This window comes from Takifugu flavidus, chromosome 21, assembly GCF_003711565.1.
Source record: "Takifugu flavidus isolate HTHZ2018 chromosome 21, ASM371156v2, whole genome shotgun sequence".
Taxonomy (NCBI): Eukaryota; Metazoa; Chordata; class Actinopteri; order Tetraodontiformes; family Tetraodontidae; genus Takifugu; species Takifugu flavidus.
Genome location: NC_079540.1, coordinates 1714341 through 1735383, shown reverse-complemented (window position 1 = coordinate 1735383; position 21043 = coordinate 1714341). Strand labels below are relative to the sequence as shown.

The window sequence follows — 21043 nt, the reverse complement described above, 5'->3', positions numbered from 1 at the left end:
GCAACTTATTAAGCGGCAATGCAAAACTGATCCGCCAAGTAAACATTTCATCAACTGATTTGACGTGAAGGACATTCCTACCTTTAAGAAAGTGTCTCCAGGACAGACAAATACACCAGATGTATGTCTGTCTAATCTAAAGAAGAGGAGAAGGACACTTTTCTTTTGACTTGGTGCAATAATAGAAGAAAAACACACAAATATAACTTACTGCTAATTAGCTTAGCTTCCGGAACTGAAAGGGAAGCATTAGTACTGGCTTTCTTCTTTTGTCCACTTATTGGTGATAATTTGTGAGTCCATATTAACTCGGCTTCGGATTTTAGCTTTAATGAGAGCTAATTAGCAACTCTGTTGTTACAACACAGGCACAGTTAATGGATGCGTATCTTTCTCTTTGTCTGCTTCAAAAACCTTTGGCTTGTCGAGTCGTCTCAGGACAGCTCTCAAACCCCTGAAGGACGCCTTTTTCTTATTCATATTCCGTCTTCACCTCTGTTAAGATCCGGGCTGCATTGTGATCACAATTTATGCTGCCCTCACACAATCTTGTCAGGACGTGCACATACGTTTTCCCTTCAACAAAGACAAGGGAACCAGGAGATCCAACCTTGGTTCACACCTTAGCGTAAGCGCCATTGGAACCAGTTTATGGATTATCTCAGCCCGCCGTGCTGTGTTGAGGCTGGGGCCAAATCGCTGTTCCTCTGTGAGTGTGTAAATGCTGCCTAAGACAGCTGTCACCGCAGCCCATTTTAAGTCTTTCCACACCCAGGGATCGCTGGGCGGCGCTGAGTTGAGGCTTCCGTAAGCTCTCAGCGTCTGACTTCACACTCGAGTATTCTGACGCAGCTGCTCAACCTCGGCTGCCAAAGCGTTTTGAACATGTATGAGTCCATCTATCGTTCAGGCTGACAGATCAAGGCAATCAAACTCAAACTCACCTCCTGCTGGCGCATCTTGACATTTTAGCCGACAATACAGCTATCCGCTCATCTTATTCATCTCATCCCCCCCCCTTCCACCGCAGTTTCATTCTTTTCCTTTCCTCCAAATGTGTCATAGAGGTCTGGGATAACCCTTTATTACCTGAACTCTCTTTTATCATGCCAAGTCCATACAAACATCACATTCAAGGTCTTGTCAATTAAAGAAACCTGTTTTCAACTTGCAGGATGAGTCACAGGCATCGAGTCAACAGACCAAACCGCAAATGCCAGAACTGTAAATCTGGTGGTCTTATCATCTCCATAAACTAATTATGAGAGGATCAGATCTCATAAAGCATGCAGACAATTTTGGAGTGGCTTGTTTTGTTTCTGTCTATTGTATGGAAGTTTTTAATTGTGCAATTTATGGCAGCTTGGAATCTGAACGGAAATCCTCTCTCCTTTCCTCCCCCCCTTCCCAGGACGCGATTGATGCAGAGCTTCAAAGAATCCCACTCCCATGAATCCCTGCTCTCCCCTAGCAGCGCTGCAGAGGCTTTGGACCTAGTTTTGGATGAAGATGCTATAATAAAACCTGTCCACTCCAGTATTTTAGGGCAAGAATACTGCTTTGAGGTGTGTTGCATAACATTTTACTTTCTACACCCGCCCCACCCCCCCCTAGCGTCCACTGAAACACGTCCAAGTCCTTTTCAGGGGATTTTCTCTCAAGCCTATCAACGGTAAATAGGTGTCCATCTAGTTCTAGCTGGTTAGAGGATCTTCTCCATTGATCAGAGGTAGTGTCCCATCATTGATGAAACATTTGCTAGCAATAAAAGATATGTTAAATCTCTTCCTGTCAAAACAGCAAACTCTTAGCATGACACCAACACATACAGAGGATGTTATGATTTTAGCCCATTAGCAAAATGCTCACAGTGGCAGAGATCATTGATATCCAGCTGTGAGGTGAGGAAAATATGGGATACGATCTTCAGCCGACCTCCTTCTCCCTGCAGGTGACCACCAATTCAGGGACAAAGTGTTTCGCCTGCCGATCTGCTTCAGAACGAGACAAGTGGATTGAAAATCTGCAACGAGCCGTCAAACCAAACAAGGTAGCCGAGACACGAGTTTCAATTCAAAGGAAGCCCCTTTGCATCAATACAAGCTGACAGCTGCTTGAAAAGCATGGAAAAACTGAATAAGCTGTTCTGATGTCGTAATAGAACGGCGCGTTTTGCTTCCAGGACAACAGCAGACGCGTGGACAATGTGCTCAAGTTGTGGATCATCGAGGCTCGAGACCTTCCGGCGAAGAAGCGTTACTATTGTGAGCTGTGTCTGGATGACATGCTGTATGCACGCACCACCAGCAAACCCCGGACAGACACCGTCTTCTGGGGAGAGCATTTTGAGTTCAACAATTTGCCTACCATTCGTAGCCTTCGTTTGCACCTGTACAAGGAGACAGACAAAAAGAGGCGCAAGGCAATAAAATAAAATTAAATCCAAAAAACATCAAATTCCAAAATGAAAAACTGCTGCAATGGTGACATTCGGAATGTTGTTTTTGCTCGGTCATCCAGGAGAAAAGCACATATCTCGGCCTTGTCAGCATCCCCATCTCCAGCATCACGGGTCGGCAGTTCTTTGAGCAGTGGTACCCGGTGATACAGTCCAGCGTCCTGGCCAAAAGCGGCGGGGTTGGGAGCGCCAAGGTAATCAACGCCTCACTACGGGTCAAGTCTCGCTACCAGACAATGAACATCCTCCCGATGGAGCTGTACAAGGAGTTTGCCGAGTACATCACCAACAACTACCGAACACTCTGTGCGGTTCTGGAGCCACTGTTAAGCGTGAAGAGCAAAGAGGAGGTGGCGTTTGCTCTGGTGCACATCCTCCAAAGCACAGGGAAGACAAAGGTGACCCCCGCGGTTCCAACTTTTTTACTTTTTTTTTTTAACCTTTCCACAGTTGAGCTGAAAAAAGGTTCTGTCTTGCTAGGAGTTCCTGTCTGACATGGCCATGTGCGAGGTGGACCGGTTCATGGACCGCGAGCACTTGATCTTTCGTGAAAACACGCTAGCGACGAAAGCCGTGGAGGAGTACCTCAAACTGATAGGTCACAGATACCTCAAAGATGCTATAGGTAAACCTGCTGGAACCAAAATCACTTCTGAGCCCCTGTTGACCGAAACCATCGAGATTCTAACTCTGTTTATTATAACGATACCTTTTATGTAGAGATAATTGTGGAAATGGACATTTCTTGACGTTCCCATCGATATACTCTATTATTTATTACAACGTTTGAAGGAAGAGTGGTGTCATTGTGATCTACGATGTGCAGGTGACTTCATTCGAGCCTTATACGAGTCTGAGGAGAACTGTGAGGTGGATCCAATGCGTATCCCACCATCAGTCCTTGCTGACCATCAAGCCAACCTTCGCATGTGTTGTGAACTGTTGCTCTGCAAGATTATCAACTCTCTTTGGTCAGTATTTTTTTCCCCTTTGTATGGCTCTGTGTGCCTTTTATTGTGTATAAATGGTCAATAGCTCCAAAATGTGGAAATTGACATTAAGGTGGCTGACATTGTCCACCAGGGGGAGCTACTACATTATATGAGTTCCTGCTATTCTAATATAGGACGTAATATAGGAAAGCCTTCAAAAAATAATGACCAAATAATTGATTTTTAAGTATTAACCTCTGTGTCAATTAAAATTAAATCACGTAAGCGACGCGACAGTAGGGTCAAATCATCTCTGTCTCCCTCTGGTGGTCAGCTGCAGTAAGGTCACAAGTCCTTCCTCCTTATTTTAGGTCAGAATTTTCTTAAATCTATTTTTCTCAGTGATGATTTCTGTCATCGTAGGTAACCTCTTCAACCTCATGGTTTTTTTCATAGCTTTTTTATGTGGATGGTGTTTGTTAATGTGTGTTGAAAGTCAAACAACCAGCAACCATATCAGCAAAAATCATGGTGAAAGATTTCAGAAATGCTTTCACAAACATATTCTCATCCTGGGAGGGTTGCAGTCCAATAATTTACCATCTGTTTTAGTTGCCTGACCTTGCAGGACTCCTAATTGCTGCTGTGTTTTTCTCCCTGACAGTGGGTAATAATATCACCTTCTGATTCCAGCATATTTCCCCGGGAGCTAAAGGAAGTCTTCGCCTCATGGAGAGCGAGATGCGCGGAGCGAGGAAGAGAGGATCTGGCCGACAGCCTCATCACTTCCTCCCTCTTCCTTCGCTTCATGTGCCCGGCCATCATGTCTCCCTCCCTGTTCAACCTAATGCAGGAATACCCGGCCGAACCCACGTCCCGCACGCTCACTCTCATCGCCAAGGTGATGCAGACCCTGGCCAGCTTCAGCAAGTGAGTCACCGCCTGCAACCAGCCAGTAAACCGCTTCCTGTATGAGGTGGGAGACCTGTTACAGAGTAATATCCTGGAAATAGAGGTTTCCAGTTTTGCTGTGACCGTACGGTGAGATTCAAATATTTTAACAGCACACTGGATGCTTGGTTGAGGAGGTATATCAATGCCTCTGGGGCAAATTTGCACCTGTAGTTACCATGAAGCATAGTTATTAACTGCAGAAAGCTGAGCCAAGTATGTGGACTGCTTTATATTTCAGCATATGGTTGATGTTTTCCACTCCTTCACCTTTCGAAAATGAAAATTTGAGTGGAATCTGCATCTCCAGGGTGGAATTAAAGAAGCGGCGCTTGCGTCTAATGCCAGCATAACAGACCTTTTCTCGACCTCTCAGATTCGGACCAAAGGAAGAATACATGTATTTCATGAATGAGTTCCTGGAAATGGAGTGGGACTCCATGCAGCAGTTTCTTTTCGAGATCTCCAACATGGACGCGGGTGGAAACGCCGGAGGGTTCGAGGGCTACATCGACCTGGGCAGAGAGCTGTCCATGCTCCACAGCTTACTGTGGGAGGTCATGGGCCAACTCAGCAAGGTGGGTGCAGCAATGACAGCAGGTCTTCGTTAGAAGACGTCAAAGATTACTGTAGAATTGATATTTCAACATGCAAGTCACGTTGGCTTCAGAGGTAAACAGATGGAAGGCTTTTAAGCTGCATTTGTGCATGTAATGACATTTTGAAGGAATTCATAGGCTAAACTTTCTGTGTACCTGTGCACATTTGTAGAAGTTACCAATCTCTGGTGTAGACAAGTAGTGAAACTTGAAACACTCTATCAGATGGCACAAAGCTTTGAATGAGTGTTCAGTTATTAATACAGAGTTCTTTTTTCCTCCTGTGATTCACAAAAAGACACCTAAATGAAGGTTTCTTCTAGGTCTAATCTGCTGTCATGGCATCTTGATGTAATATGTAATATATTAGTAATATATTAAAATATAAGGCATGTTTAGTGTCCTTTTTAGACTCTGGAAGCTCTCAACACTTCCGTTCGCAGCTCCTTTATATCAGAATACATCAGCACAGTTATTTTCAGCCCTGTTGTCACTTTATTCCTGAATTAATGCTGACCAGCTGCGTGTACCTGATGAAAATAGCTCAGAATGAGAAACGCATCTAACTTTCTTTATTTAGTTCAGACATAGAGGGGGAAAAGAACATTACATAACAAAGGTGGATTCTAATAAATGACATGCTGAAAGTAGAAAAATCTATCAAATGTGTCTGGACTGATGTGAAAGATTATTAGATTAGATTATTCATTTTTTAAATTTTGAAATTCTCCTGCTGCAGGACGCCATTCTCAAGCTGGGCCCTCTGCCGCGGCTGCTGAACGACATCAACGTGGCTCTGAGGAACCCGCAGCTCCACATGCCCTCCAACCACCAGCCAGACAGACCCAAGGACAGACTCTTCTCACGGCCGTCCTTCAACCGCCTCAAGTCGTCTGACTTCCAAAGCCATATGATGCGCGACTTAAACAGGTTTGGTTCTGCACTTCCCCTGCATCCAGATTGGCAGTTTCAGTGGCTATAATGGCTCGACAAACTGGGCATGATTACCAGTCATCACTTTGGAATATAAATTTATGCTCACCATCTGTTACTACACACTCCTACAGAGACCCTTTATTGTGTTTTAATCTATTTTAACAGTCTGGATCTGCCCACATTAAATTGTTCTCATTATAACAATCATAAGAACTCTTAAGCAGAACTGGACCGGACTTGTGCTCATTACCTCCGACCAGCTAATGCCGAATTGGTTTGTTATCTAAATGATAACAACAATAGCTGTAACATCCATTTACTGGAACAGCAGCAGCCACCAGTCAGTACCAACCCCCGAGGTGTCGGCCAGCGGGGGGGCTGGAGCCAGCCAGTAACTCCAGGTCTCTTGTGTCCCCAGTTCCATAGACATCTCCCGCCTGCCATCGCCTACAACCGGAGTCTCGGCTGTGGAATCTCTCTCATCCAATCTGAACATGAGACGTCTGGCAGAACGGGACCTGCGCTCTTCGAGGGAGGTGTTCTACGTGACCCGCCCTCCGCTGGCTCGATCGAGCCCAGCGTACTGCACAAGTAGCTCAGACATTACAGAACCGGATCCAAAGGTACGGTTCAAACAAAGTCATCTCCCTGTTTCGCCGTTTTTAATGTAAGTTCATGTTCAAAAATGTATTCAGCATTATTAAGGTGTACAAACGAAAAGATGCTGGGGTTTGTTTTTTAGTACGCTGTATTTATATTAACAATTCTAAAATGTGTTTTATTAATAGCCATAAAACCCTTTGGGTGCAAAAAAGGAAATTCTTTTAAAATTACAACAGTAATTATTAAAAATATTAATTCTGTGTGCAAGATTTTTTAACGTATCCTGATGCAAAAAGAACAAATTATTTGTTGTTTTACTTCTAAATTTAGGGTCTCGTGCAGGTGCACGTGTGGAAAAGTAATTTTAAATATGTCGTTGCGGATATCTGTCAGTTTTCTTTATTTGCATTTGATGTTGTACAATTGTGTTTTTTTATATACACAATGAAATAAAAGGTGATTAAACACCAGGGTTATAAATGTAGATTTTGTGTGTATGACAGTTTTACTGTTTTTAAAGCAGCAAACGAAGCGCTTTAAATTTAATTTACTCTTGTTTTTCTTCAGGTCCACAGTGTGAATAAAAGCGTGTCCATGATGGACCTTCAGGACTCCCGTATGAACAGCATTTCCAACCTGAACTCAGTGGGAGACATGCTCACCTCCTCCCAGGCCTCCATCGCCGGCCTGGGCCACAGCTTCGGGAACCTTTGCGGCCCTCTCCGGCATATGCCGGCCGGCTCAGCGGGTTCGGGCTTGAGGCTGAGCCAGATGGGCCACATAGGGGGTCCGACAGAGTCCATCTCTCAGCAGCAGCAGCACGCAGCGGCTGCCATGAACTTCCCCCTGTCCTTCCAGAACCCGCTATTCCATCTGGCGGCGCAGAACTCCCCAGCTCAATCCCAGTCGCATCCCCCTCCTCTTCTGCTCGCCCCGGAGCCAGAGAACGGCCACCTCGACTACCAGCCGGCCTTTGGCAACAGCGCCTTCTCCCGCAGCGAGGACTTGTCGGCCCTGCGGACGCAGAGCAGCCTGGTGCAGCCCAGCATTGTTCACTCGCACAGCTACAGCGATGATTTCACCCGGCAGAATCAGAGCAACGACTTCGCCTGGCACCAGCTGTCGCTGCAGGTGCAGGTACAGAGCTGTCTCCTGACATTATCATGTTTGGGATTATATTAAACAGGATTTCTTTCTGGCAGATCACTTAATGGAAACATTATATTCTCCTGTGGCAGCTAAGTGTGCAGTCATGGGTTTATTGTCAAGGTTTTTAGGGTGCACATGAAGGAATTCTTTAGGACGCGACCTTCTCGACAGCTGTAGTGTGTGAAACTGACGCGAGGGTGCTTCTAAATGAGGGCTGCTACGTTCCAGACAGCCAGCGGCTGCAGGATTGTTCAGTGAACCGCTGCACTGTGAAGGGTGCTTGACATAAATTGCAGCCGCACTCTGCTCCTGTTTGAACAGGCCGAGCGTCAGAAACATGCAGCAGTAACGGTGTCGGTCATCGCGTTTCCCGTCGCTGCGCGCTCCTATTGAAGGTATTAAAAGACAAAATTTGACTGGGACACAGAGAAGAAGATCAGAAGCACAACCTGTCTGGGAGTTTATTGCTTATTTATCGTGATCACCATCACCAAACCAAAAAAAATCATCCATGGTAACAAACAAACAATTTATCCAAATGTGCAGAGAGACGGTGCTCGTTGGCAGAGGTCATGATGGCGTCTTCTGCTCGACTGAGGTATTTTCAGGGCAGTATTTAGCGATGGAGCTGATCAGTAAACACTGATGTTTACAATACATCTTTACAAAAGTAAAGTGCTTAACGATGAAGCATTGAGCTATTTCTGTGTCTGCGTGGGCTGGAGTGGAACAAATACCACAAGCCTCCTGTTTATTTATACTGATAATGTGTCAGGGTAATGCTTTATCTTTCCATTTAATCATCTTCTGGTCTTGCTCAGCCATTAGAGACCAAACTCAGTTGTTTATATTTTCTGTCTATTGTTGCTGTTTTAATGTTTTTTTGATCATATAGAAATAGAAAATGTTCAGTGTTTTGGCCTGTCTTGATCATTTTCCCACCTTTTCATCTTCTCAGGATTCTCTTCAGCAGCAGCAGCAGCACCTGGTGGGCATCACATCTCAGACCGCGACGGGCACCGGCACGCCTGCCTCACTGGCCACGCCCCCGACCACCGTTCATCCTGTCCGCCAATCGTCCATCGCCCCTCCACACCTGAAGTCGCAGCGGTCCATCAACACTCCGGCCACTGCCACTCCTCCAAAAGTGCGGCCGCAGAGCAGGAACCTCCTCCTCGACTCCTCCGACGCCAACTTCAGCGGCGGTCAGCCGAAGCTTCGCCAGGCGCAGCAGCAGCAGGCGGCGCAGCAGCAGGAACAGGCGCAGCTGTCGGTAACGGACAGCCCGGCTCCTGGGCTTCCATACCAGACCAGCTCCGCCAAAGAGAGCCAGGGCCCGGCGGCTGCCGGAGAGGTGTCCACCGACACCCCGACCAAGAACACCAAGAAGTCTGCGCAGTCACAGCTGCAGCCGCCACAGCAGCACCTGCTGAAACCAGGCAATAAACAGGTCACGCTCATGTCTTGTTCTAAGGTCACATTAATAGTCTCTGACGTCTGTTTGAACCATCATCAAGCTGTCTCGTCCTTTCTTGTCAGGGTTCCCAGTCGACCTTGAACACCCCAGCCCTCAATGAGCGGACAGTCGCCTGGGTGTCCAACATGCCTCATCTCTCCGCCGATATTGAGAGCCTGCGGCCGGACCGAGAAGGCCAGCTCAAAGAGTACTCCAAGAGCATGGACGAGTCGCGACTAGATAGGGTTGGCTTTTCCATCTTTCCATTAAACGCATGAGTTCAATAGTTGACAAGGACTTAGCACTATAATCATGATTTGTGTGGGGTACTAAGGGTTTTTATCAGACAGTAAGTGGTTACTAAATCGCCAATGTACAGTAAACATAGTGCTCGACCACTCATCATGAGGTGCGCTACAGTGTTTCAGCCTTTTTCACATTAATATAAAGTAACCTTAAAGTAAGTGGAGTGCAGGTCTGTGCACAGGATTCCTTTTATTTATAGACAGGCATCAGTGTAGCAGCTGTGGAACATTAGCATCACCTCTGGAAGTCCATTGACAGACTTTGTTGTTTCAGGTGAAAGAGTACGAGGAAGAGATCCATTCTTTGAAGGAGCGCCTGAAGATGTCCCATCGCAAGCTCGAGGAGTACGAGCAGAGGCTTTTATCGCAGGAGCAGCAGACCAGCAAGATCCTGCAGCAGTATCAGAACCGCCTGGAAGACAGCGAGCGCCGTCTGAAGCAGCAGCAGGTGGAGAAGGACTGTCAGATCAAAGGCATCATCAGCAGGTGCGTAGCGGCCTGGTCGACACGTGAGGCGGTGCAGACCTCACTTCAGAACCTACAATAGAATATGACACGAGACATGTCTTAGACAAGTCTATGCCCTGATACCGCCCCCTTGTGGTCAGCCCTTGATGTCGTTGACAAGGTGTACAGAAACAGTCCAGGTTTAATCCCCAAAACCCTAAAAATACAACACTAATATGCCATAATTTAGGTGAATTAAATTATTTTTTAAAAATACCATGAAAAATATGACATTACTAACACATTTCCTACGCTTGGGAATTTGGGAAATTTTTGTAAACATACATTTATTGTATTGAGTCAATGTTTCCTGCACTCGTGAGCAAAGTCTGCAGAAGAAAGAGTTTATTTCCATCATCACTGTCATTACATTGCAGAAAATACATGCCAAAAGCATATGCGAGTGAATAAGTCAACGTTTTCCATCATCCTACAGTAGAAATCCAGCTGTAAGTGGTGCAGAAATGAAAAAAATACAAGGAGTAACATTTCAGTTACCTTTCCGCTGCAGCAAAGAAAAAGAAAAATGGGATGAATCCATCAGACACGGTGGCAGTGGCTCAGCTGGTTGTTTAGAAGGTCGTCGTGCGGCGGTTTCCACATCGGGTGTGCTTGAGCAAGACACCGGACCCCAAAATGTGTCTTCACGGCGTGAATGTGAACAAATAAATGTGAAGCTGTGACCTACGCAACCCGAGTGGGCGAGGCCATTCATAAAACCTATGGACTGTGTTCTAGAAGATTCTAGATTAGCCTGAATGTAGCCAGGGACACGTCACAACCGTAATAATGGCCACCTAATCCTACAGTAAACATGAAGAACACCGGCTTCATAAGCCTATTTTTATCAACCGGTATGTTTCTCTCTATTTCCCTGTTGTCAGACTCATGGCTGTGGAAGATGAGCTGAGAGGGGGTGCCATTCCTGATATTAGGCCTCGAATCCTCACAGACCAGGTTTGTGCCTGTGTCTACGTCTTTTATCATCCCTATTTGCTAAAACAATCATGTCCTAAAACAGATTCCATCATCCTTACATCACATCCAGAGCATTTAGCAAAGCTAGGGGGGGAAAAAAAGCGCTCCAGGACATCATGCACTTCACCTGTTGCCATCTTTCAAAAGTCCAATTCTATCACCTCTGAAATAGCATTTCATGATCTTCTCGACACCCCTCAAGGCACAATGAAAAGAGTAGTGATCAGTGTGGACAGACAGGAGATGAACGGGGAGTTCATTTATCTGCAGCCTGGGAAGGAACCCAACGATCTCCACCTAAAAGGGATCGTTGTTATTTCCCAGAATGCACTGCACTGCCGGATTTATTGTCAGATCAGAACTACCTTACAACAGCCTTGTTAAATAAATATTAGCTTGTGATAAGAATAGACACCCTGCCGTTTTTTTATTTTTTTTTATTTTACTCCAGTCTGATTTGCAATCTGGCCCTCTTTTAGCTCAAACAGAGGCGCCGTCGTGATTTTATTTTTAAACGATTCCCAACACCAGCTCAGTTCCCAGCATTATGAAGCTATTCCCTCATTTGGTGAAGCGTTTGAGTGTGGAAAAAGTCTTTGGTGACTGAAGATGATGGAAGTTGATTTTTTTCCCACGCCGGTTGATATTTGGGGGAATCGGACTCGTCTCTCTTGCTGAGAGGTGAACATGATGGATCTGCAGAGCGGTCACGTAGCTGCTGCCGGCACCTAGTTGGCCGTCGTCACAAATAAGCATTTTAAAAGAGAAAACCTGAGGTTTGACTTAGCTGCTCACTAGGTTTAGATACATTAATGTTCATGCTGCGCTACGATACAGGGCTGCTGCATCGTGCAAGTGGTCTTTTCTTGTCCGTCTGCTTTCTAAAATCTGGCCTTGTCCCTAAAGGTGCAATAAGTAACACACAGCTTTAAACATTAAGTTAAAATGATCAAAACAAACCAGCTGCTTCCACCTGGTGCTCTCCTGAGCTGACCACTTCCATGTAAGCTTACTGTCCAATATTGCCAATACTATTATTAGTTATGCTGGTGATGCACCGCAATTCCTTGAAGGTTGATTCTTAAAAGCTGGGTGTCTTCTTACATATTGCACCTTGATCCTCGCAGCCCCCAGATGCTCTCCTGGGTTCTAATTTCACCTCCTCTGCCTCCTCAGTCTATCAACCAGGGTTACGGCCACCCCGGATCCTGACTGTCAATTTCCAAGTGACCAGAGGTCCTGATGGTCACTCGGGTGTAAGAAGACCAGTATGATCATCCCACAAGAGACACATGGAGAGAAGCTCTGCCAGATCCACCGGGACCAAAGGGGCTTCATCCTAGATTTTGTTTATTTGAGGGTTTGTTTTGGGGTTGTTTTTTGGGTGTTTTTTTTTTTTTTAAATTTGCACATATTCAAACTTTTCCAGAACTTGACAATCAGTTTAGCGTGTGGACTAGTGTGCACGGTGCATCTTCTGCTACATTTTTGACTCACACATAAGCCAGTGCCACAGCTACGGCAATACTGAATCCGAGTTCCTTTATTTGACCAGAAGACGTGACAGGAGGTGTTGGCGATGATCTACGAGCGCTTCGCTCTCGCGTAATTTGAGCGGTTGCGGGCGACGTGTGGGGAAACGGTTTTAATGAGCGCAGCGTTCCCGTGACAAACAGCTGTTTTATCCACACATTTGTCATCACTGATCTTTCAACAGGGGGCCCAGGCAAAGAATAAGGTTACGCTCTTCATTCAACGGCAACTGCAGAGGCTGTTAATGTGATTGTCGTACCGCTGATATTACAACTGCCTCGTCTAGCCGGCGAACGAAGCGCTAACTGCTCATAATACCACCCAACTCTCTTTTTTCACCGTTTAATATTAGCAGGAGGTGTAAAGCCAGAGAACCCACTGTTTCTTAAAGCTACCGAACCTCTTAAATGCGAACTTTAGAAAAGGTTTTGCTTCGGTTACATTTGTAAAAGGAATGGTGATGAATCGGTGACATGATTCAGGGAGCAGGTGGAGGGTGGGCGGCTCAGAGGATGTTTGCTGATGCATTATGGGACACCGATGGACTCCTGCTGAGCGACCAGGATGTAACCAGCTGCAGAGTAACAAGTGGTGCAAAGACTTTTTATTTCATTGTATTTTCATGCTCCAAATGATATTTTTAACCAGTGAATAATCTGCCAAATCTGTCACTCATTACTGGACCAGCGTGGAACGTCGACAGCGAGGTCAGACTCGACCTGGTGGCGATGGGAATCTGCATCAGATCACGGTCCCATCTCAGAAACAGGCGGCGCAGCTTTCGCCTCACTCACAGGGTCTCCCTGCAGCAGCTGCAGGGCATTTTCATTTTTCTAAAGGCTTAAAAGAACCCCCCCTTTAAAAACATCCGCACCCTTTTATTGAGTTGCATATTTTCAGCTTTCGTGCCTTTCCTTGTTTTCGTTGCGCAGCACTTTGTAACACTGGTTTGGAAAAGTGCTGTGGTTGATATGAGCGCTTCTGTGTCCTTCTGTTCCCAGATGTGCAATAGTTCTGCATGTGCTTATCCTATGTGGGAACACGTGAGTGGATTTGACGCTCTTCCGTTTCTCTGGGAGGGCGTTCAGCCTTTTGCGTCACGCACGGTCGTTAAAAAGAGAGGAAAAAAAGAGTGAAACAACAGAAGAGAACTAGAAAATGCAGGTTCATGTAGTATATGTGCATAGGAAGCGACTGCCTTACAGTCCGTGCTGCAGGGCCCAAAACAACAATACCACTACATTTAAAAAAAAAGAGGGAGACCTTGGTTTGTTTTTTTTCCTGTACATCTTTTAGTCAGGTGATGAAATAATAAGCGGTGTGATGGTAAACTGTACGTTTAAATCATTTATATTCCAGATTCCATGTTGAATATAATTTATCTTAACCTCTTGCCTTTAAAAGAACCATTTTTTCCCTTTTCCTTTCGATATGAATATCTGCGATACAAAAGTTCTACGTTTATGTTGACAAAAATGTATAAAATATCTTCATGTATATTTATTCTTATATGTAAAATGTAATCAAATCAAGGCTAGGAATCCAGGCATGTTGAACTTGTGGTAAAACTCTGACGCTTATATTACGATATTCTATTATGAACTCTTAATGCTGCAGCCCGGACACCAGTGCTGCGTTCACCAGAGGAGAGCTGTACAGTTTCCCAGTGTGTGTTAGAGACATAGAGGACCTGGACTCGGCGGTTCTTTCAGCCACGCTGGATTGCAGTTTTAGGTCATCTTTGAATTCACCTTTTGTTCATTAGGCCAGTTTTTCAAGTGTAATCCTGCAGCGATGATTTAGTTTCTAGACAAGCTGTGATTCAAAATCCAAATATAAAAACCATTTAAGATATACATATATAGAGATATTATATACCTCCATGTGTTCTTGACATCCCTCTCTGTGTTAGCTGCAGCGGTGCAGCCCTCCTTCTGGATTTGAACCCATTTCTTAAAGGAAAAAGGATCCTTAAACTGCCCCCGAGTGGGTTCTTTAATCCTGATTATTCCACAGGCAGCGATGCCTTGACAGAGAAATCTGTCTAAATTTCCATTTGCTAAAATCTGTCCGACGCAGGAGCGTTATTAAAATTGACCCTTTTGTCTTGAAGTGCCGTTACAGTTCACAAAACAGTTCACAGGATCGATTCGATTCGCATTTAGCGCTAACAAGGACTTTTTATACCCAACTATTAAAGCCAAATACTCAATTCAATGAAAATGCGGAAGTGAGGAGTGTGTGCTGAGACCACTGCGGGAGTTTTGATTTTTTTGGGCGGTTGATTTCTGCCTCTCATCTTCATATATGCTTAGTTATTGACATAAAAGGGAGCAAATGCTGCTTTTCTTCATGTAAAGAAAATAATCCGCACGCCAAGTGTAATTAGGCCCGACGGTGGTTGTTCTGGACGTGCTTTATGTTTACAGAGTCCCGACCTTTGAAAGGATATTTATTCTGATCCAAGTGAGGATCTGATGAATAAAATGAGACACCTTGTATATTTTAAATAGGGGTGTTTCACATCTATCGATATATTTATGTTTTATAAAATCAATCAATTGTTTTGGAAAGGGAACTAAAGTTTTTTTTTTTCTTGGCAGCTATTATTCTGCACAATTGATCTACTGTGTTGCAAATATTTACAGTATTTGATGAGATTACTGACTTATATTGGGCCCACTGGATGTAATACCTTCATTTACTTGACATTTCTTTCGAAAGAAGCCATGCCCCGTTGATAAGCCATACCCTCCTCCCCCCTGATGTTGTGTGGTGGACGTTCAGTGTCGGTAGATTTATTTATAATGGTAGTTATTGTAGGTATGATTGCGCTCGTAACTCATATAATGATTAGTGTAAGTATACTTGATCGATATGATTTGTTTTGTTTGAACAAAGGGAATGTATTCATTTTACAGGTGATTTTTTTTTTTCTGGAGTGATTTAAATAAACTAATAAATCCCTGCACTTGTCTGCATCTTCAATCTGACACCTCTTTAATAACTCCAAAGACCCTGAAAGTGGACATTTCTGTCTTCACTAGATGTTTGCTGACGTGTCCTACATACCTGACAACATCAATTAACAAAAAACAAAGATTATTTTGCTTTTAAAATAGAGACATCTGCTACATGTGTCCTTATTTTTAAATTACAACTTCTTTGGGTTTTTTTTTACACTTTTGTTGTTACTATGAGAGTAAAAACCAGTATATTCACCAACATGCAAGTCAGTGGTTTTAATTATCAGAGAAATGATGACAGAGACAAACAGACCCATTTTTAGGTTTAGTTTTACTACTAATTCCATTTAAAACGTCCTCAAACCTGGACACGAGAAGTCAAACTGCAATACTGAACATTCATTTAGATTATGTATAATGTGTACAATTACGCATTGATATCATGAAACAATAGAAAGACATTTAAGCTTTAACATTCCGGCAGCTGTACTTTGTATATTTTACAAACACATTTGACTCTTTTTTTCCCAGTTTCTTCCTGTCTTCTGTCTTGGATCTGCTGTCAGTGCCCTCCGGCACGACTTGCAACACCACACGCGGTTTAGCCAACTCTGGTGAAATATTGCATTCAGCATTGTGGAGCAGGATGAGGAAAGCGCTGAGATTTAACAGCTGGACGCATCTGTTGACGGGGGTATTTTTATCTTTTGGACTCCGAGAGAGGGGGGGTTCCTGTTTTCCTGCTTTAATCAGCATTTATAAATCAAATGTGTACTGAATCGGGCCCTGACACAGTGGACATGACAGTCGGGAGGGCGGCCAGAGGTGCATGCCTCCTGATGTCACTTTGGCTCGTCATGGTGTACACGCTGTGGAGCGGAATGGCCAGCTGGCGGGCATCTTCCGGCGCCACCTCAGAGCGGATGCCACGGGGCGTCATGGACATGCTGGTGCGGTACAACTTGAGGAGAAGGTTGCGGAGAGCGGCGCGGTACTCCTTCCTCACCAAGCAATAGATGACGGGGTTAAAGCAGCTGCTTGTGAAGGCCAGGCAGTTGGCCACGGGGAAGAAATAGGTTTGAGCCCAGAAGAAGGAGAGGGAGAACTGGACCATGTCAAGCTGGATCAGGCTGCTCCAGAACGAGAGGATGTTGTAGGGGAACCAGCAGACGCAGAAGGAGAGCACCACCACGGCCACGGATCTGGACACGTTGGCCTTCCTCCGGGAGCTGCTGCCCCTCAGATTGTGACGACACAGGAAGCGCAGCAGGAGCAGGTAGGAGAGGGTGATGATGGCGTACGGCAGCAGGAACCCCAGCACCATCCTCAGGAGCTGGTTTATTCCGAGCCAGGCCGTGCCGTTGGGGAAACGCAGCACGCACGCCGTGTCGTTGCCGCTGCCCAGGTGTGCCAGTTCGGCGAAGACCCCTCGGGGCGACGCCGCAATCACTGCGGCGGCCCAGATGAAGGCCGTGACCACCTGAGAGGTGCACGGTCTGCTGCACAGCGATCTGCTGGACTTGAGCGCCGTGGCCACATAGCAGTAGCGGGTCAAGCTCATGGCCGCCAGGAAGAAGCAGCTCGCGTAGACGTTGAGCCCCGTGAGGAAGCACACGGCCTTGCACACGCTTAAGCTGAAAGGCCAGCTGTAGTCCAGCGCGATCTCTATGGCCCAGAACACCAGGACCATGGAGAAGAGCAGGTGGGCCAAAGCCAGGTTAAACACGAAGAAGTTGATGGTGCCTGTGGTGATGGTGTGTGTGGAATACAGCAGGAACATCACCAACACGTTCACCAACACCCCCGCTGTGGCCACAATGGAGTAAACCACCGACACGACGACTCGCATCCACAATAATCCGTCATCCACAAACTCCAGCTCACCGTCCATGCTGGAGAAGGACCAGTTGAAGCCGCTGAAGACCAGGTGGGAGGTGTTGCAGGGGAGGCTCGCATTGCAATCAGTGGGGAAGTGATAGAAGTGCGGGAGAGTCCTGAAGGCGTCGGACATGTTGTTGCAGCAAAGGGAATCCAACATTTGTTGTCCCTCCGCCAGTTATCACCTATAAAATCAGTACTGGGGCCTGTTTATGAGCTGACAATCATTAATCGCTGAAAGGAAAAAGGAAATGGTGATTACATAATCTGCACAATGAGCTAACAAGACCATTAGCCTGGTCAGATAAACCGATTTCCTAACTAATAAACTTTTATGAGGAGAAATGTGGATATTGATGGATACAGTTGTACTAATTCCACCATCTGAAGCAGCAGAAGCTCTTTATATATATCAACTATATGCCATGAGAATTTGGTGTCAGTATTGATGAGTATTACCCAGACTTAAAGGTGAGTTTAGGGTTGATCTGAGGATTTATTTCAATAAATAAACAGATCCTTTTGTTCACCCTGACCTATAAAAATGGCACGTTCTGATGTCTTTCGTCTTTCTTGGAATTTATCTTTTTTCCCAATTAGAAATTAGCAATAATTTGACCTTTTATCCTCGAGTACCTGTAGCATCATGACACACGGGGACAATATCGAGTAAGTCAATTTTGAATAAAGTGCAGAAATTGAGATTAAATTGATTGACTTAATTATTTACTGTTTTTAAGTACATTGTTTGAAAAAAATAAGTATAAATCATTTGATCTGGACCTACTACTTCCAGAAAGAGCTCATTTAAACCTTTTTGACCATGCAGCCAATATTAAAGTAAGACTTAGGCTTCGGGTAACAAATATACACAGAACTGAGTCACTTAACATGCATAAACTCTTCAACTGGGCTGTTCTTTAACTTTTGTGTTACAAATGAGGGGGAAAATGAACTCACCTGAATGTTGCAGGAGGAAAATGTTCAGCTTTCCACCGTTCTCTTGCAACCAGCAGCTCTGAGGAGCAGCTTGAAATAACTAAAGGCGGCAGCGCGGATGTCAAAAACCCTGAATTCATGCTCCACCCATCAGGTTTTTTCCACTGGATGTGTCCAACAAAGGAAAACATCACTCGAAATTACTGGTGACACTCAGATTTGTGAAAATCAGGTCATAAAAAAGTTAGAGACAATTAGTTTTTCAGATTAAACCCATTTGATAATGATCGTTTAGGCAACATAAACACGGTTTCGGGCCAAATATTCTTCAGAAATCATGAAATGATTTAGTTTGTCTCTGCTGTGATTTTGATGCTGAATTGGAGCCACAAAATCACAATAACATCATTCTGAAAGCAGAGATTTTACAGGATTGTGCAAAAGAGTGACCTCTCGCCTCTCTTCCCCTTCCTTTTTTTGTTTACTTGTGAATTTTTCATGGATGAGAACACTCGTTTTCTCAGGTTTTGGGCTCCAAACTGTTTTCAAACAATGATGAAAAATTTGCTGCATATCAAAATATTTTTCTCCTGCTCACTTTCTGAAAATAAGATATGTTTTCTTTGTATGTGTGTTGATAAAAATGAAAAACTGACTAAAATTGCAACAAGGCCAATTTCTACCCCCCATTCATAACTGATGTAGTTTTTCCCCCCCAAGATTAGATTAAGCTTCAGTGATGTCAGCAGTGAAGGACAAGATGAGATTATGTTGGAGGAGCAGGGATGTTGATTAATGTCAGCCTGTCTGAACAGAAGCATGGAAGAAGAAAACAAGAGACACAGTACACATTAACTGGAGCATTCAGTTTACCGCTTGAAGACACAAGTAAAACCCTCAAAAACCTCCACCAGATACACCAAAATTGATTATTAGACTAATTATTTTCTTTCTACTCGAGATCTTTTAGCACATTTGCAGATGAAGCTAACATTGCTCCGGCTCTTATTACACGAATTAAAGTGTAATGTAATTAATATCCAGTAGGGGGCAGCCGCGACATTTGGGCCCAGGATATGAGGCATTAAATAACGGAAACTAAACTGACGTGTGGGGAAGGTTTCATTAAGACTACCACAACTGCTGCTACTAATATTAATAAAGGATATATTCAAAATATTGGTTAGCAATGGAGATTTACCGGAAGACAGGTGGTCAATCAGCCAGGCAGATGGGACTGTGCAATGTTCTATAAATTCAACAATTTATGGTCATTTTCATGGCTGTGTTTCAATGGCAAAATAAAGCAGTCAAATCTTCAAACCTGTCCCTAATTAAGTTTAAACACTGACTCTCGTGTTCATCTGCACTCCTGCAGATTAGGTTGTTATGGGGAGATGCTTAAGGAAAAAGAGTTATGTAACAAATCTGGGAATAAATGGGTCTTTCTACTTTACTCGGCGCATCGTTTCCATTAATACAATTTAAAGCAAAAAAGCAGTCAAAAGAGTTTGTTTGGAGTCTTTATTGTAGCTGTTGATAATACTGCATATACATATAATTGATAGTTTGGGGCATTTTTAGTAGGCCTTTAGTTCATCTTCTGTAAATCACTGCTTAATCCTACCAAGGGTCACGACCGGTGCTGGAGCCTATCCCAGTGTTCACCACAGGAATAGCTCCAGCACACCACAGGGCACCCTGGACGTTTACTTTGTGTAAGGTAAGAAACGGTTGTAACGGAGTCACTTTTGGCCAAATTCAAAATAATGAGAATGAGAATGAGAGCGGTCAATGAGAGGCGCGACGCCAGTTAGAGCGGAGCCGTTGGCAGTGGAGCGTTGCTGCCCCCTGCCGTTAAACGAAGGCATAACACCTCAAGCGGCGCATCTCTTTTGCACATGACCGTGCAACTCTTGTCTTTGAAGGTCTTTGAAGATCGAGATCTTCAAAGACAAGAGTTGCTTACCTATGCTTACCTCTGCATTAATATACAGTACATTTGTCATTCTCGTCATAACTGTTGATCAGCCAGGGTAAGTGCACTGTCCAGCGCTCCGCTGTATTACGGTTATAAAGTTGTGATTTGTGAGTCTCGGGGCTGTTTTGCCCACTTTAACACCCTGTTTAACGAACATTGGTTCACTGCTGCCTGCATTTTCTCGTTAGTTCTTTTTATATTGGTTCTGTACCCTTTAAACAAAGTTGTATAAATCTCGGGCCTGATCACTGGAGTGTTGCGTTTAAAGCCCCATTCAGGAAATAATAACAACCCCCTTTAAATCTGTTATTTGATATATATATAATATACACATATGTCATATATATTATTACAATATGTTTATTAATGCAGAGGTAAGCAACTCTCTCTATATACACATATATACTATATATACACATTTGTATACATATATACTATATATATATATACTGTATATATATTTATATTATTTATATATATATCTATATAATAACAGCACATGAACGTGCAACATACAGTATGTCCTTGAAGATCAAAGATCCCAAATGTCTTTGAAGATCAGTGGTCTTTAAATGGTCTTTAATTGCCTTTAAAGATCAAGATCGCCAAAGGCAAGCGTTGCTTACCTCTGCATTAATATTCAGTACATTTGTCATTCTCGTCACAACTGTTGATCAGCCAGGGTAAGTGCACTTTCAACTTTCTCCGCTGTATTACGGTTTTAAGTTGTTTTGTTGTTGATTTGTTTTAAGTTGATTTGTGAGTCTCGGGGCTGTTTTGCTGACTTTAACACCCTGTTTAATGCACCTTAGTTCACTGCTGCCTGTATTTTCTCGCTAGTACTTTTAGATCTATCTATCTATCTATCTATC

The 21043-nt window shown here is 44.2% G+C and overlaps 2 protein-coding genes across 10 annotated transcripts in view; one reads left to right on the top strand and one right to left on the bottom strand.

Moving 5' to 3' along the window:
- The window catches only part of LOC130518217 (ras/Rap GTPase-activating protein SynGAP-like), a 26034-nt gene extending 10656 nt beyond the window's left edge, over positions 1 to 15378 (top strand). For 6 of the 9 annotated variants that reach the window (XM_057020646.1, XM_057020647.1, XM_057020653.1 and 3 more), the window contains 16 exons: positions 1412 to 1565; positions 1952 to 2050; positions 2162 to 2422; positions 2521 to 2856; positions 2939 to 3083; positions 3285 to 3429; positions 4084 to 4320; positions 4718 to 4919; positions 5680 to 5870; positions 6295 to 6499; positions 7047 to 7616; positions 8587 to 9078; positions 9168 to 9329; positions 9664 to 9875; positions 10781 to 10853; positions 12051 to 15378. In XM_057020646.1, coding sequence (XP_056876626.1) covers positions 1412 to 1565; positions 1952 to 2050; positions 2162 to 2422; positions 2521 to 2856; positions 2939 to 3083; positions 3285 to 3429; positions 4084 to 4320; positions 4718 to 4919; positions 5680 to 5870; positions 6295 to 6499; positions 7047 to 7616; positions 8587 to 9078; positions 9168 to 9329; positions 9664 to 9875; positions 10781 to 10853; positions 12051 to 12086 — 3520 coding nt within the window. In that variant the 3' untranslated portion in view covers positions 12087 to 15378. The remainder of the gene's footprint in view (positions 1 to 1411; positions 1566 to 1951; positions 2051 to 2161; positions 2423 to 2520; positions 2857 to 2938; positions 3084 to 3284; positions 3430 to 4083; positions 4321 to 4717; positions 4920 to 5679; positions 5871 to 6294; positions 6500 to 7046; positions 7617 to 8586; positions 9079 to 9167; positions 9330 to 9663; positions 9876 to 10780; positions 10854 to 12050) is intronic. The other 3 variants (XM_057020648.1, XM_057020652.1, XM_057020650.1) reach the window with 2 other exon arrangements.
- A 307-nt stretch (positions 15379 to 15685) lies between these two features.
- On the bottom strand, positions 15686 to 18662 carry LOC130518133 (relaxin-3 receptor 2-like). Its single transcript, XM_057020498.1, has 2 exons — positions 18212 to 18662; positions 15686 to 17485 (listed from the first exon to the last, which is right to left on the bottom strand). The coding sequence occupies exon 2, from the start codon at positions 17409 to 17411 to the stop codon at positions 16137 to 16139; it is 1275 nt and encodes a 424-aa protein (XP_056876478.1). The 5' UTR covers positions 17412 to 17485; positions 18212 to 18662; the 3' UTR covers positions 15686 to 16136.
- Between the last annotated feature and the right edge of the window lie 2381 nt (positions 18663 to 21043).